The sequence below is a fragment of the Rhinopithecus bieti genome, unplaced genomic scaffold (genome assembly GCF_001698545.2).
Source record: "Rhinopithecus bieti isolate Rb0 unplaced genomic scaffold, ASM169854v2 scaffold_22436, whole genome shotgun sequence".
Taxonomy (NCBI): domain Eukaryota; kingdom Metazoa; phylum Chordata; class Mammalia; order Primates; family Cercopithecidae; genus Rhinopithecus; species Rhinopithecus bieti.
The window spans coordinates 205543-221099 of record NW_016810644.1 but is presented as its reverse complement, the minus strand read 5'-3'; the positions used below and the strand labels follow the sequence as shown (position 1 = coordinate 221099).

Genomic DNA, 15557 nt, shown 5'->3' with positions numbered 1-15557 from the left:
GGTGGGAATAAGGTGGGTGAATAAACTCTCTCCTATAAAAGCACCGTGTAGGGCATTCTGTCTCCACATTTCGGTTGTACCTGGAAGAATTTGGAAGCCAGAAGGGACCTTATAGGGGAAGAGGTGAGTTCAAGCCTGTGGAATTTATTTATACGACTCAGATTTCTGCAAAGGACAGAACGAAGAGAGTAGTCTGGGAATGAAGTCATTTCCTAATTAAGTGTTGTCTGAGGCCAGCTGCATGCCACGAACATTGTGTAAACCTGGGGACGCTGGGACCTCTATTCCTACCGCAGTAGGTAGGACTTTGATTGTCTCTACCTGGGCTCAAAGAAATGACAATCTTTCTTGAATGTCATCAGAATTTGGTAGACTTCATGAGATGGTGCATAGAGTTTCTGCCACTGACTCATTGAACCCCCAGATTCTGCTATGGATTTTATTTTCCAAACGTCCCCTCCCTCTGGCGTCTGGGAAGCACCACTTTGATTCCACTCTCTGATTTTATGACTTCAGTGTTTTTAAGTTCCTAGTAAGTTAGATCATTCAGTATTTATTGCTTTCTATCTGACTTATTCCACTTAGCAAAATGCCCTCAAGTTTCATCCATTTTTAAGGATGTATAATATTTCATTGTATATATAGCACAATTTCTTGATCTATTCTTCTTCCAACATTATCGAGTAAAAGGGATTCGCTGTCCAATGCTCTAGGAGTGAATAGGATGACATGGAGATTTTTGAGAAAAGAAAAGCATTACATTGAATTCAAATCCTAGGCGGACAGGAGTCGAGCTCTAATCTGTCGTCTCACACTGGCTTCAAATCAGCATTTATTATAAAACGTTCAGAGGGCCTGGCATGGTGGTTCATGCCTGAAATCCCAGCAATTTGGGAGGCTGAGGCAGGCGGATCGCTTGAGCTCAGGAGGAGGAGACCAGTCTGGGCAACACAGCGAGACTCCATCTCTCCAAAAACACAAAAATTAGCTGTGTGTGGTGGTGCAGGCCTGTGGTTCCAGCTAGTCAGGGAGGCTGAGGCAGGAGGATCATCCGAGCCCAGGAGGTTCCAGGCTGCAGTGTGTACAACATGCAGTGGAAATTCAGGCTGTGATGTCAGCAAGCTTGTTCTGCACAGACTCCAGCTGGCCATATTGATTCCAGTCAATTTCAGCCAGTTCTTTTGTTTCCTAAACAGCGGGAGTTTCAGTGTTTCAGCAAAGTTGTTCCTTTTCTTTTTTTCTTGTGAGACAGGGTCTTGCTGTTGCCTGGGCTGGAGTACAGTGGCGCGATCTTGGCTCACCGCAGCCTCTATCTCCTGGGCTCAAGTGATCCTCCCACCTCAGCCTCCCGAGTAGCTGGGGCTACAGGTGTGCCACAATGCCCGGCTAATTTTTAAAATTATTCGTTGGACGGGTCTCATTATGTTGCACTGGCTGGTCTCGAACTCCTGGGCCCAAGCAATCCTCCTGTCTTAGCCTCAGAAAGTGCTGGAATTTGCAAGTGTGAGCCACTGCAACCAGCCAAGTTGTTTCCCTTCTTATCTGCCATCCTGCACACTCAAAAATTTCTGTTAGTTACTGGTTTTTTTTTTTGAGACAGAGTCTCGCTCTGTCGCCCGGGCTGGAGTGCAGTGGCCAGATCTCAGCTCACTGCAACCTCCGCCTCTCGGGTTTACGCCATTCTCCTGTCTCAGCCTCCGGAGTAGCTGGGACCACAGGCGCCCGCCACCTCGCCCGGCTAGTTTTTTGTATTTTTTAGTAGAGACGGTGTTTCACTGTGTTAGCCAGGATGGTCTCGATCTCCTGACCTCGTGATCCGCCCGTCTCGGCCTCCCAAAGTGCTGGGATTACAGGCTTGAGCCACCGCGCCCGGCCGTTACTGGTTTCTGTAACACTGCTTTTTTTTTTGAGATGGAGTCTCGCTCTGTCACCCAGGCTGGAGTGCAGTGGCGCGATCTCAGCTCACTGCAACCTCCGCCTCTTGGGTTCAAGCGATTCTCCTGCCTCAGCCTCCTGAGTAGGGACTACCGGCGCCTGCCACAACACCTGGCCGTTCTTTAACTCTTTGGGGCACAATTTCACCAACAGAAACTTGGGTCCTTTCCATGTTTTGCATATTGGAAATAATGCTGCAATAAACATGGGAATGCAGATATCTTCTTGACATAATTGACTTCATTTTCTTTGTGTGTATACCCGGGAGTGGGATTGCTTGATCATAGGGTAGTTCTATTTTTTAATATTTTGAGGAATCTGTTTTTTATACTTGTAGTACTAATTTACATTCCCATCGATAATGTACCAGGATTCCCTTATGTTCACCCCCTCAGCCACACTTGTCTTTTGGATCACAGTCAATTTAACAGATGTGTGGTAATATCTCATTGTAGTTTTCATTTGCATTTTCCTTGTCATGGGTGAAGTCGAGCACCTTTTCCAGCACCTGTTGGTACATACAAACACATTCAAATGTGTTCTTTACAGAAATATCTATTTGGGTCCTTTGGACATTTTTGTTTTGAGAGACATAATGTCAGTCTGTCGCCCAGGCTGGAGTGCAGTGGCATGATCTTGCCTTTGCTCGTTTTATAATTGGAATGTTAGTGTTAGGGTTTTTTTTTTTTTTTTCCCCTAGTATGAGTTCCTCATATATTTTGGATATTAACCTAATATCAGATATATAATTTGCAAACATGTTTTCCATTCTGTAGGTTTTCTTGTCATCGTCTCCCTTGTTTCCTTCACTATGCAGAACATTTTTTGACATAGTCCAACTTATTTTTGCTTTTTGTGTAATATAATGCTGTAAGTTTCATGCCACATCCAGGTGGAACAAATACTATGCCATGGGGGTTTTCGAGAAAAGAAAAGCTTTATATTGAAATTCAACTCCCAGGGAGAGTATGAGGAGTCCAGCTCTAACCTGCTTCTCATACTGGCTTCAAATCACCATTTATTAGAAAAGGTTCAGAGGACCTGGCATGGTGGCACGTGCCTGAAATCCAAGCACTTTGGGAGGCTGAGGCAGGTGGATTGCTTGAGGTCAGTAGTAGATCAGCCTGGGCAACATAGTGAGATCCCATTTCTCCAAAATACAAAAATTGGCTAGGCTTATTATGGAGGTTGACGGTCTCCAGTGCTGTCCAATATAAGCATAATGTGATCAACATACATAAGGATAAATTTATTGTCTAACAGCCACATAAATCAAGCAAAATGAAATAAGCCTAAGTAAGTTTAACAAAATATAAGCATTTCACATGTAATACAGTTTTAAGATTCTCTAACAGATAGTTTACATCTCCTTTAGGTCTTCAAAATTTAGTGTATATTTTATACTCACCACACATCTGAATTTAGATAAGCCCCACTTCAGATGCTCAGTAGCCACATGTGGCTGGTGGTTAGCATATTGGATAGCTCAGCTGTAGACCCTTTTGCCACTCAACTCAAAGCCTCATACCAACCCATGGCCTTCATTCTAGTGAGTATTTCCAACATTGGAAGTTCCGGGCCCTGATCATTTATATTTGTACTTATATTGTATCTTCATTCCTTAGTACTAGTGCTTTACGAAGAGTAGGCGAGGATGTCTTCATGCAGGTAAAGATGAAAGTGTCCCAAGAAATTTACATGAGTCCCATTCCACTCATGTAAAATCTAATCCCATGTCTATTCCCAGGCAGTGGCCATGGCTGAACACTTTAAAGCAGCAAGCAGTTGTCCTATCTGCCTGGATTATCTTGAAAACCCCATGCACCTGATATGTGGATACATCTGTTGCCTCCGATGCATGAACTCACTGCGGACGGGGCCCGATGGGAAGGGGGTGCTGTGCCCTTTCTGCCCGGTGGTCTCTCAGAAGAACGACATCCGGCCCGCTGCCCAGCTGGGGGCGCTGGTGTCCAAGATCAAGGAACTAGAGCCCAAGCTGAGAGCTGCTCTGCAGATGAATCCAAGGATGAGGAAGTTCCAAGGTAAGGAATCTGCACTACCTGCTCCAAGCCCATAAAGGGCCTTGGAAAAAGCAGCTTTTAAATGTTGTTCCTTTCAATACGGGCATCAGCTGAAGTCTGCAACCTACGTTTGTGATCCCAAACATCAGCGGTTGTCAGCGCTCAGTATATTCACAGGATCTGTGCCAACTGATAATTATGAGAGCAAACTATCGTCTCCTCCTTCATCCATCCTATGCACTAAGAGGGAGAAAAACCTTTAATCAAAATATTGAATAACTTTAACAAGAATTTTTACTATGACAAAGGTGGGCTTGTTGCAATTCTATTCATACAGTCTGTACGTAAAATTTGACTTAATCGGGGGGCCAGGAAAATTCCTAAGGAAAAAATAGGATCTGAGAATGAACGTGGAACAAAAGAAATGACAATGAATAAAATATTTGGGTCTGTGCAGTAGAAGGGCAGAGGGAGTCTTTAATGTACGTCTTTGCTGAACTACTGGGTCTTCTTTCCACAGTGGATATGACCTTGGATGTGGACACAGCCAACAACTATCTCATCATTTCTGAAGACCTGAGGCGTGTCCGGTGTGGGAATTTCAGACAGAACAGGAAGGAGCAAGCTGAGAGGTTCGACTCCGCACTGTGCGTCCTGGGCGTCCCTCGCTTCACTTCCGGCCGCCATTACTGGGAGGTGGACGTGGGCACCAGCGAAGTGTGGGATGTGGGCGTGTGCGAGGAATCTGTGAATCGACAGGGAAACGTTGTACTCTCTTCAGAACTCGGCTTCTGGACTGTGGGTTTGAGAGAAGGACAGATCTACTTTGCCAGCACTAAGCCTCTGACGGGCCTCTGGGTGAGCCCTGGTCTACACAGAGTGGGGATTTACCTGGATATAACAATGAGGGTCATTTCCTTCTATAATGTTGGTGATGGGTCCCATATCTTCACATTCACTAAAATTTCTGCTACCGAGCCACTACGTCCATGTTTTGCTCATGCAGATACAAGTCGTGATGATCACGGATACTTGAGTGTGTGTGTAATTAATAATGGCATTGCCAGTTCCCCAATTTATCCTGGGCAAGGCAACTACACACTTGAACACAGAAAACATCCACAGTAAGTGGCCGTGTGCTCGTGACCAAAGGCGAGAACTTCTCTGCTTAGTCCACTTATGGTTCAAAGGTATGGAAGAAAAATGTGGGTCTTTCAATGAATTCTGAGCTCTACTTGTATTGCTGATGAAAAATTGCATATGAAATATAAAGTAGTGTCTTTTTTTGTAATTCATGCTTATGTTTCTTTTACAATAAACGTTTAAAATTTTCAGATGAATTTGCAAATGTTTTTCTTTTGCTTTGCTGTAAGATCAAGTAAATGTGTTATGGAGGTTATAAACTATATAATAATATAAATGTGACCCCCCCCAAATTAATTGACTTTCTAAATGACAAGGAAACACTGCCTGTTAAACTGGTAAAAGTATGTGCCTGTATGTGTTCAGTTTTACCCAACAACTGGAAAACACACATTCATCTCCAGTACACATTGAACATTCGCTAGCATAGACAGATGTGGCCATAAGACAAATCACATTGACATGGAAAATTGAAATAATATACACGCTGTTCTCAAATGCCAACAAAATTAAATTAGAAATCAGTAACAAGAAGAAATCTGTAAAATCTCCAGACATGAAAATTAAACATCCACTTCAAAATAAAATACAGATCAAAGGCAAACTTATAAAGGAAATTATAAAATACCTTGAGCTAAATGAAAGTAAATGCACAATATCACAAAATTTGTAGATGTAGCTGAGGCTTAGAGGGAAATTTATAGAAATAGACACTGATAAAATCAAAGAAAATACCATCATCCGTGATCTAGCTTCCATTTTTAAGTGAGCAAATGCAGTGACAAATTAGGTAGAAACAATACAAAATGAAAACAAAAGACCATAGTAGCAATCAATGAAACAGAAAATGGATATATGTTATGTAAAATTAAAAAAATTTAAGACATGTTTTTTCAGGATCAAAGTAGTAAATCTTCTGTTAGACTGAAGGAGAGAGGAAGGGATAAATTAAAACAATGAGTAAGCAAGAGAAAAGGAAGACAGGGCAAAATCAAAGAGGTAGAGAAAGAAGAGACAGAAGCCCTTTGTGATGGCTCAGGCCTGTAATCCCAGCACTTTGGGAGGCCAAGGAGGGAGGATTGCTTGAACTCAGGAGTTTAAGACCAGCCTGGGCAACATAGCAAAACCCCATCTCTACACACACACACACACACACACACACACACACACACACACAAAATAGCTGGGTGTGTTGGTTTGCACCTGTGGTTTCAGCCACTTAAGAGGCTGAGGTGGGAAGATTGCTTGAGCCCCAGGAAGTTGAGGCTGCAGGGAGCCACGATCATGCCACTGCACTCCGGCCTGCGTTACAGAGTGAGACCCTATCTTCAAAAACAGAAAAGAAAATGTGACATATATACACAATGGAATAGTATTATCCATAGAAAAGAAGAAAGTCCTGTCATTTGCATCTACAGAAATGAACCTGGAATACACTATGCTTCGTGAAACATACAGCCACAGAGAGAGATATCACATGATCTCATTCACATGGAGAATCTTAAAAAGTGATCTCACAGAACTAGAGAGCCAGACTGGGTGCAGTGGCTGATGCCTATAATCCCAGCGCTTTGGGAGTCTGAGGCAGGTGGGTCACCTGAGGTCAGGCGTTCAAGACCAGCCGGCCAACATGGTGAAACCCCACCTCTCCAAAAAATACAAGAACTAGCTAGGCATGGTGGTGCACACCTGTAATCCCAGCTACTCGGGAGGCTGAGGCAAGATAATCGCTTGAACCTGAGAGGTGGAGGTTGCAGTGAGCTGAGATTGTACCATTGCACTTCAACCTGGGGGACAGAGTGAAATTCCGTCTCAAAAAAAGGAAGAATAAAAAGAACTAGAGAGCAAAATGCTGTCACCAGGGGCTGGGGCAGTGAGGAGGGAGGGTTAGGGAATGGTTGGCCAAGATACACACAATTTCAGCTAGGCAGGAGAAATAAATACAACATGGCAACAATAGTTAATATATTGTAATATTCTTGAAAAATGGTAAGGGAGGCAATTTTCAGTGTTCTCATAAAAAAGATGACAACTTTTCGAGAACATGCATATATTACCTAACTAGATTTACCCATTTGGCAATGCATCTACATTGCAAAACACCACGATGTACACAATAATTACATATAATTATTCTGACAATTTAAATAAAACAAAATAAGAATCAACGTTTACATGTTAAAGATGTTCCATTTTACCTCAGTGAGATCTCAAAAATTGTAATAAAAAATAGTTCTGTTGAAACTGTCTCGTGAATTTTCCTTTCAGTTATTGTACTTCATTGCCCCTAAATTGCTTACTGGTTCCTTCTTAAATTTTCTCTTTATTCATATTCTCTATTTGATGAGGAGTCATTCCTCTGGTTTTAGTTCTTCTGCCCTTGGTTTTCTTGAGTTCTTTGTGCACATTTAAGACAATTGAGTATTTGGAGAGGAAGCCCAACGTCTTGGCTTGCTCATAGTGTTACTTTTTCTTACGACTATTATACTTCCTTGTGTGCGCACCTCATTTTTGTGTGAAAAGTGGACGTTTTGTGTGGCAAACCCTGGAAATCAAATTCTCTCCCCGAGCAGGCTTTTTTTGTTGCTGCTGGTTGTGAGTTGGAGTCTTGTTTCATTTTTTGTTTTGTTTGAACCTTTGTAAACTCCCGTGTAAAGGTTTTCCTCTTTCTTCTGCATGGCCACTGAAGTCTTTGCCTTCTGGTCTATTAACAATTTGATGGAAATAAAAAAATGCCTGAGCCCAAACCCAAAATTCTCTCAAGCTCTTTGCCATGGGATCCCTCTAGGGGGCCAGGATTTTTTCTGGAGACGGAGTCTAGCTCTGCTGCCCAGGCTGGAGTGTAGTGGCGCGATCTCGGCTCACTGCAAGCTCCATCTCCCGGGTTCACTAGCCGGGATTTTTACAACTCAGCCTTCATTTCCTGCTTGCCTGGAGCCTCGGGATCATCAGGGGTAAAACACAGGGTTTCTCAGGTTTTTATAATCTTGCATCCAGTAGTGGGACATGCGTGATGAACTCAATCCTCGGTATTCCTCAGTGCTTTTCAAAGCCCTTATTATCTCAGGTAATTCTTCCCCCAGATTCTTCCTTAACAGGCTCTTCATTCTGCCATCTGTTTTCCCCGTTAGCCCTTACCTAGGCAACTTCAGCAAGTCTGTTTGTCTTTAAGTGCTTTTAATGACACTGGCACCCCCAAGAAACCGGCTTTCGTCTGTGTAGATCTGAAAAAGGTGGCATAAAGGCAAGCCCTTGTGCCAACCCTTCAAGGAACCACTAAAATAGATGGAGGCACACAACCACAATTCTTTGAGAACAAAGATCCTTCATCCTGTGGCATCAGCTGGCCTGGGAATGAGGGACGTCATGTTCTCAGCAGCCATCAAGCTTCAGAGTGGGCAAGAGTAGGCGGGTGAATTAAAATGCCACAACTCAGCCGGGCACAGCGGCTCACGCCTGTAATCCCAGTACTTTCAGAGGCCGAGTTGGAAGGATCGCTCAAGACCAGCCTCGGCAATATGATGAGACCCCTTCTCTACTAAAAGTACAAAAAACTGGGGGAGGGGGGGCATGGTTGTATGGATCTGTGGCCTCAGCTACTGGGGAGGTTGAGGTGGGAGAATCACTCGAGCTCAGGAAGTCAAGCCTGTAGTGAGCTGCGATTAGTGCCACTGCACACCGGCCTGGGTGACAGAGTGAGACCCTGTCTCAAAAAAAAAAAAAAAAAAAAAAATTGTGATGATCTTATTTCAAAAACATGTCAGAAAAATCAAAGAATATGCCCAGTTGAAACTACAGTAAGATCCTTTGATTCACCTTCAAGGTTTCCTTCCACAGCTGATTATGACTTAATTCTGAAGTCAGAGTTTCGAAAAGGAACATAGAAAACTCTCAGCCCTTTTCTTATCAGGATCTTCACATCATGTCCAGAAGTTGCATTTATCAGAAGTGGCTGAGGTTTTGCATCGGGAATAAAATATTCTCATCAGAGAAGCCCCAGACTCACTGAGGTAATGTCACTGAATACTACAGATGACAGGATAATGGCATCTCCGTGGAGAGATCAGGTCCAGGAGCCTGTCTCTGTAACTAGGGACTCAGGTGTCCCAGCTTATGGTGACTGACACTTCCCTGTACAGAGCTTTTTGCCAAGACCACCCCAGTGAGTGCTTCTGTATATTTAGAGCAAAATGCAGAACATAAAGATCTCAAACAGGAGAAGAGCTCAGAGCTGAGGATGAGCAATAGCATTGGGCAAAATAGGTTTACCCCTGCCTGGCTCTGAGCCACACCATCCATGCCCCGGCTGGACCAAGACAGTGGCACATTGAACCAGGTGCTTGCCTTGAGCTCCTGGCTCAATGTGGGACCAGAATGCTCAGGTTTACTGTATATCCCTGTGTTCTAGAAACACTGTCAAAGGAATAAATTAGGACAGTCTCCTTAGAAACTGAGCCAAGAATCACTTGAGGTCAGGAGTTCAAGACCAGCCTGGCCAACACGTTGAAACCTCATCTCTACTAAAAATACAAAAATTAACATAGTGAGGTGGCGGGCGCCTGTAGTCCCAGCCATCCATTCCCCACATGGCTGAGGCAGGAAAATTGCTTGAACCCGGGAGGCGAAGGCTGCAGTGAGCTGAGATCGCACCACCGTACTCCAGCCTGGGTGGCAGAGCAAGACTCCATCTCAAAAAAGATTTTCAGCACGTAAAGACCCTAAAACCTACCCAATCTGAGTACGTATCCCCTCACCTATGGAGGCCTATTAGGTACAGCCACCAGATGCTTAGCCATGGGGCATGGTAAATACAGTGTCAGGGTTGGAAACATTATCAGAGGATGCCCAGTTCGACTCCCTGTTCTGAAAGAAGGTGAAAAGGAGAGGCTTTTTCTGAGGCCACACATCTCTTACATTTCTCCACAGCTTAGAGAAGTCACCCTTCACCCCATGGAACACACACAAGTTTGTGAGCAAAGCTGGCTGAGAGAGAGGGAGATACGGAAACGAATGCCAGTTACGGCGTTAGGTAGATCCGGGATGAACATGGTGCAGCAGGACTACAAAGCCAGGAGAGAAGAAGAGATAAGGATTCCATTTCAGAGGATTCCTAGAGATACCTTCTAACAACTCTCCCTAGACCAAAACAAAAACAATAACAAAAACCAAAAACCAAACCAACAAAACCACCAAAAACCAGAACAAAAAACAAGCAACAAACAAATCATGAAAGGATCCTAGTTTCTTTCGTGTTACTCCACAATGCCCACTGAGAAAAGAATCATGCCTCACACTTTTTTCCAATGCATTTTCTCATTTATTACGTTATATAATCCTTTAAATACTCTTGAGAGAGTGTAGGAATTTTAAGAAATGGTTGACTGGATCAAGGTCACACACACACACACACACACACACACACACACCCCCCAAACAGGAAAATTATACCCTTAATTCTCTTTCATTCCAGTCACAGTAATAATTTATAACAAATACGGTTTACATAGAACATGATCAAAGGCGTTGCCTGGATGCTGTATTTGACATTCTCATGGCTGTAGACATTCTGGGAAATTTAAAAAACATGTAATCCAAATTAGAATTAGGTATTACTGAACCTGGCTGAGAAGCAGGTATCACACCAATTTCTCTGCCTTCCTTTACAGACCAAGTTTCAGACAGAAAGATCAAATCGGGTTTTCTTTCCTTGACGGTCATCACCATCCGCTGGGTTTCTGCGCTCACGTTGTTTAACGGAAGCCTGAGGGAAAGCAGAGGGCGAACTCTATTAATGCTCCATGTGAGGTCTCGGGTTTGTGGCATCAATGACTAATTCCCCACATGGCATCCTTTGGGCATTCTTGGGAGTGTCTCAAGCCATCTGAGGAAACAAAAATCTGCTCCAGACTAAAAACCCTGAGAGCGCGATTTCTCCGTTAAGTATTAGAACGTAAGGCAAGATTTCCATTGGGAGAACCGTTTGAAGTCATATTAGCAGTAACCAACACTACTGTGCGCTCAGTGCTTTACATGCATCTCACATTACATCCTCACAATGGGGAATGCCATCCAAGACTTTATAGGTTCCAATACTGAGGGATCAAAGTTTCCAACTGAAATATGTTTACAGGCTGGACCCAGTGACCCACATCTAATCCCAGCACATTGGGAGGCTGAGGCAGGCAGACTGCTTGAACTCAGGAGTTTGAGACCAGCCTGGGCAACACGCCAAAGCCCCATCTCTACCAAAGATATAGAAACTTAGCCAGGTGTGGTGGTGCGTGCCTGTGGGTCCCAGCTATTTGAGAGGCTGAGGTAGATTACTTACACCTGAGAGGTCAAGGCTGCAGTGAGCCATGATCTCACCACTGCTCTCTAGCCTGAGAGAACAAGACCTTATCTCAAAAAAAAGGAAAAACAAAATTTGCATAGCTAGAGAACAGAAGCACACACCACCGCCTATGCTCACGTTTCTTTCTCCAAATCGAAGAGGGGGATTCAACCACTTATTTTGTGCCTTCTTTATATGTGAGTGTCCCAATTAGCACGTAGGTACAAATACCTTTATAACCTGAAATACAGTCATTTCTGCAGTTTACTTTTGAGCACCTATAATATTGAAACAAACATATCCCTGGCAACATGGAGCTCATGTTCTAGTGGAAGGAATTAGATAATAGAACAAATGCATTATACATTTGAAGGTGAAAAGAGCCCTGGGGGAAAAAATAAAGAGAATAAGCAATTTGGAAAATTTGTCATGTTGATGGATTTTTCCATGCATCTGAAAGTTGGACTCCATATCCACATTTATGAAAAAAATCATCATTTGGAGATGACAAGGGAAAATAACTCATCATAGGGTCTCCAGAATATTGAGTCTGTGATCTCATTTAAGCTTTAAGAGTTCTGAGATAATTATCCCCGTTTTCCATTGAGAAAAATTGGATATGAGAGGGAAATGAGTTACCCCGCCTGTATTTTATCAATGGGTCACCAGGAAGCTTATACTTCGTCTACGAATGCTCAGTCACCTGAATATGGTTTTCCTTTAATAAGGCAGGGAGAAACAGAATGCTAGATATTGCCAGATGTTTCTACATATGTGGACAGTGTGAATGGAAACTGATAGGCAGCTTCTAAATGGCTTCTAACAATCCTCACCTTATGTCAATCATACCCTTGTATCAGCTTCCCCTCTAGCGTAGGCAAGGTCTGTGATTTGCTTCCTTTGAGAAAGAGTGTTGCTCTGTCGCTCAGGCTGGAGTGCAGTGGCGTGATCTTGGCTCACTGCAAGCTCCGCTTCCCGGGTTCAAGTGATTCTCCTGCCTCAGCCTCCCGAGTAGCTGGGATTACAGGTATGCACCACCATGCTGGGCTTTTATATTTTTAGTAGAGATGGGTTTTCACTATGTTGGCCAGGCTGGACTTGAACTCCTGACCTCAAGTGATCTACCTGCCTCAGCCTCCCAAAGTGCTCGCATTACAGGCATGAGCCACAGCACCCGGCCATATTTGCTTCTATCCAATAGACAAATACGGTGAGATGTCACTTTTTTGGCGGGCCCACATAGAATTGCTACTTCTGCCTTGCTAACAAACTCACTCTATTGCCTTGAAAAACTTGACAAAGAGTTGCTGTTCGAGAGTTGGAGAGCGAGTCTGTTTGGTGTTTCATTGCCGATAACTGAGGGCCTCTTCCAGCCAACAGCTGTCAAGGTACTAAGACCCTTAGCCCAACAGCACTACAGGAACTGAATTCTGCCAACAACTACATGATCTTAGAAGCACGCTGATTTTTCCTTTCCCAAATAGACCTTCAGATTTGACTCTAGCCTTGGATGACATCTTGGCTGCAGCCTCATGAGAGATCCCAAGGACGACCAGCTAAGCCGGGATTGGAGTCCTGACACTCACATAGACTGAGATAATCTGTCATTTAACCCCCAAGTTGGTAACATACTTGGCGACAGTTAGCTAACACAGAAAGGAAGAGGACTTTTCTTTATGAGAGGAATCTAATGGATCTGGAAACATGAAATAGCAGACTGAGAACTGCCTATTTTTCTTCTCTGGTAATGAGGGGCACATCCAAATGGAGGAAAGCAAATAGAAAATATTCAAACATAGAACCCTTTTTGTCTACGTCAAGTATAATATCAATTGTCATCTTTTACTCATCATTGAATATGCCCTCTGCTGTAAGAACTAGCCATACATTTTCAGTCTCCCAAAATGAAAGACTTTTTTTTTTCTTTTTTGTATTTGAAGTTGGTAAGAGGGTTTCTCATCATCTCATAAGTCCTAGACCATCTCAACACAGAATTTTCCCCATCACAGCTGGGCGTGGTGACTCATGCCTATAATCCCAGCACTTTGGGAGGCCAAGGTGGGCGGATCACAAGGTCAGGAGATTGAGACCATCCTGGCCAACATGGTGAAACCCCATCTCTACTAAAAATAGACAACATTAGCCGGGCGTGGTGGCAGGCACCTGTAGTCCCAGCTACTTGGGAAGCTGAGGCAGGAGAATCACTTCAACCTGGGAGGCGGATGTTGCAATGAGCCAAGATCAGCCTGGGCAACAGAGCAAGACTCAGTCCAAGGAAAATAAGCAACTTACCCAATTATCTGAAGTACACAGTCTGGGAGGATCAAGCTCTCAAGAAGTTTTACAATTCCTTCATCACCCAGTTGATTTTGAAGTATGTTGAGTCTTTCCAGTGTTTTGTTGGTGGTAAGAACAGAGGCAAGAGACTCACAGCAAGCACCAGTTAACATGCACTCTTCTAGCCTGTAACAAAGATGCACAGGTAAGATGGGGCCAAATCCTTGAGGAAAAACAGCAGATGAGATGGGTGAGAACCGGACGTCTACTAAATCCCTCCCCTTACAAGTTTTGGGCAAAAGAACTAACTGTGCCATAACAGCCCCATTTCAAACATCCGAGGTATCGTATTTCCCAATCCACTTCCTCTTATGCTTTAGTTCAGCTGTTCCTAGCTAAAAACAAGGATCTTTCTCCACCAGGCACCTACCCAATATTCACCAACATACAGTCGGGATGTCTCAAACCACCGCACAGCAGCTGCATTCCTGCATCTTCTATGCTGTTGCTGCCAATCTCCAGGCTCCTTAGTGTTTCATTAGTAGCAATAACTATGGCAATATATTGACAGATATCGTTGGTAAAGAAACAGCCAGACAGACTGCAAAACAGAAACATGAGCTCGAGTCATGACCACCTGTCTCCAAAGGTTTATTTCACAGAGTGTTAAGCATTTTTGGACCCGTCTTGTGACATTCATGACTAAGGGACTGGTTACAGAAACAAGAGCAGTGTTAACATCTGCGGGTCACTTATAACATACCAGGCATTACTCAAAACTCCTAATGCACATTAAACTCACAATGACCGCAAGGCTCTTATCCTGCTTTTACAAGCAAGGAAACTGAGGCCAGGATGTTTTAAGCATTTTGCCCCAGAAAGCCACACACATTCAACCCACACCTTTGCGATACTGAGCTTGAATTCTGAAGAATTATGTTAGGCAACCTCCTCTGAAATTCACATTTCTACCTTTCAGTACTCATGTCAAAAATCCAACATTGAGAAGGGCTAAATACATTCTTTCTAGAAAGAGAATTTTACCAAATGGTCCTTCCTCTCAAAGCAAGCAAAGTACTCACGATTGTCCATGTTCTCCCATGTGACGTGTCATCTTGTTTTTCCATTCACATCTCCCCCATTGTCTGCTCCTACAATCCTACTTCATTGCCTCACCACACTGGCTGGCCTTCATGCTGATTCTCGAGCATAGTTGGCTGTTTCTATGTTAACAGCTCTGCACTGACTATTCATTCTGCTTGGAAGCCTCAGTCTAGTGATCTGTATCACTCCATCCACAACCTTCTCCCAGTCTTTGCTCAAATGTCTCCTTGTCAATGAGGTGACATTGACCTTGCTTAAAGATGGCCACACCCTACCCTCGCACTCCCGATTACGTACCCCTAGTATTGAATAAAAAGTTTCCATAGCACTTTTTACTGCCTGATACGGGAGTTGACAACCTTTTTCTATAAGGGGCCAGATAATAGTTTAGGCTTCACGGGCCATGGTGCCTCTATCACACCTGCTCAATTTTGCCATTGCAGCACAAATGCATTCATGAAACACATGTAGATGAATGGTTATGTTCCAGTAAAATCTTGATAAAAACAGACAAAGGGCCAGATCTGGCCCCGGGTAATGTAATTTGCTGACCTCTGGCCTAACAATAGGTAAGTTTCTTATGTCCCCTAGTGCCAATACAAGATCCATTAATACATGGATATTTATTCTGTTCACTGAGGCATCCCAGCCACCTAGAGGAGTGCCTGACATTTAACATACACTCTACTTTTGTTATAGAATGTATATTAAATACTGAATAATCAGAGATTAAAGCAGATTCCAGA

The 15557-nt window shown here is 43.5% G+C and overlaps 2 protein-coding genes across 3 annotated transcripts in view; one reads left to right on the top strand and one right to left on the bottom strand.

Moving 5' to 3' along the window:
- Positions 1-3691: 3691 nt before the first annotated feature.
- On the top strand, positions 3692-5084 carry LOC108542490 (ret finger protein-like 4A). The gene is made up of 2 exons (XM_017892516.1): positions 3692-3977; positions 4477-5084. The coding sequence occupies exons 1-2, from the start codon at positions 3692-3694 to the stop codon at positions 5082-5084; spliced, it is 894 nt and encodes a 297-aa protein (XP_017748005.1).
- A 5309-nt stretch (positions 5085-10393) lies between these two features.
- NLRP11 (NLR family pyrin domain containing 11) overlaps positions 10394-15557 on the bottom strand; it is a 48073-nt gene continuing 42909 nt past the window's right edge. Inside the window, exons 8-10 of one of the 2 annotated variants that reach the window (XM_017892528.1) lie at positions 14138-14308; positions 13723-13893; positions 10394-10860 (exon numbers count right to left, since the gene is read on the bottom strand). In XM_017892528.1, the coding sequence (XP_017748017.1) occupies positions 10614-10860; positions 13723-13893; positions 14138-14308 (589 nt within the window). In that variant the 3' untranslated portion in view covers positions 10394-10613. The remainder of the gene's footprint in view (positions 10861-13722; positions 13894-14137; positions 14309-15557) is intronic. The other variant, XM_017892529.1, reaches the window with a different exon arrangement.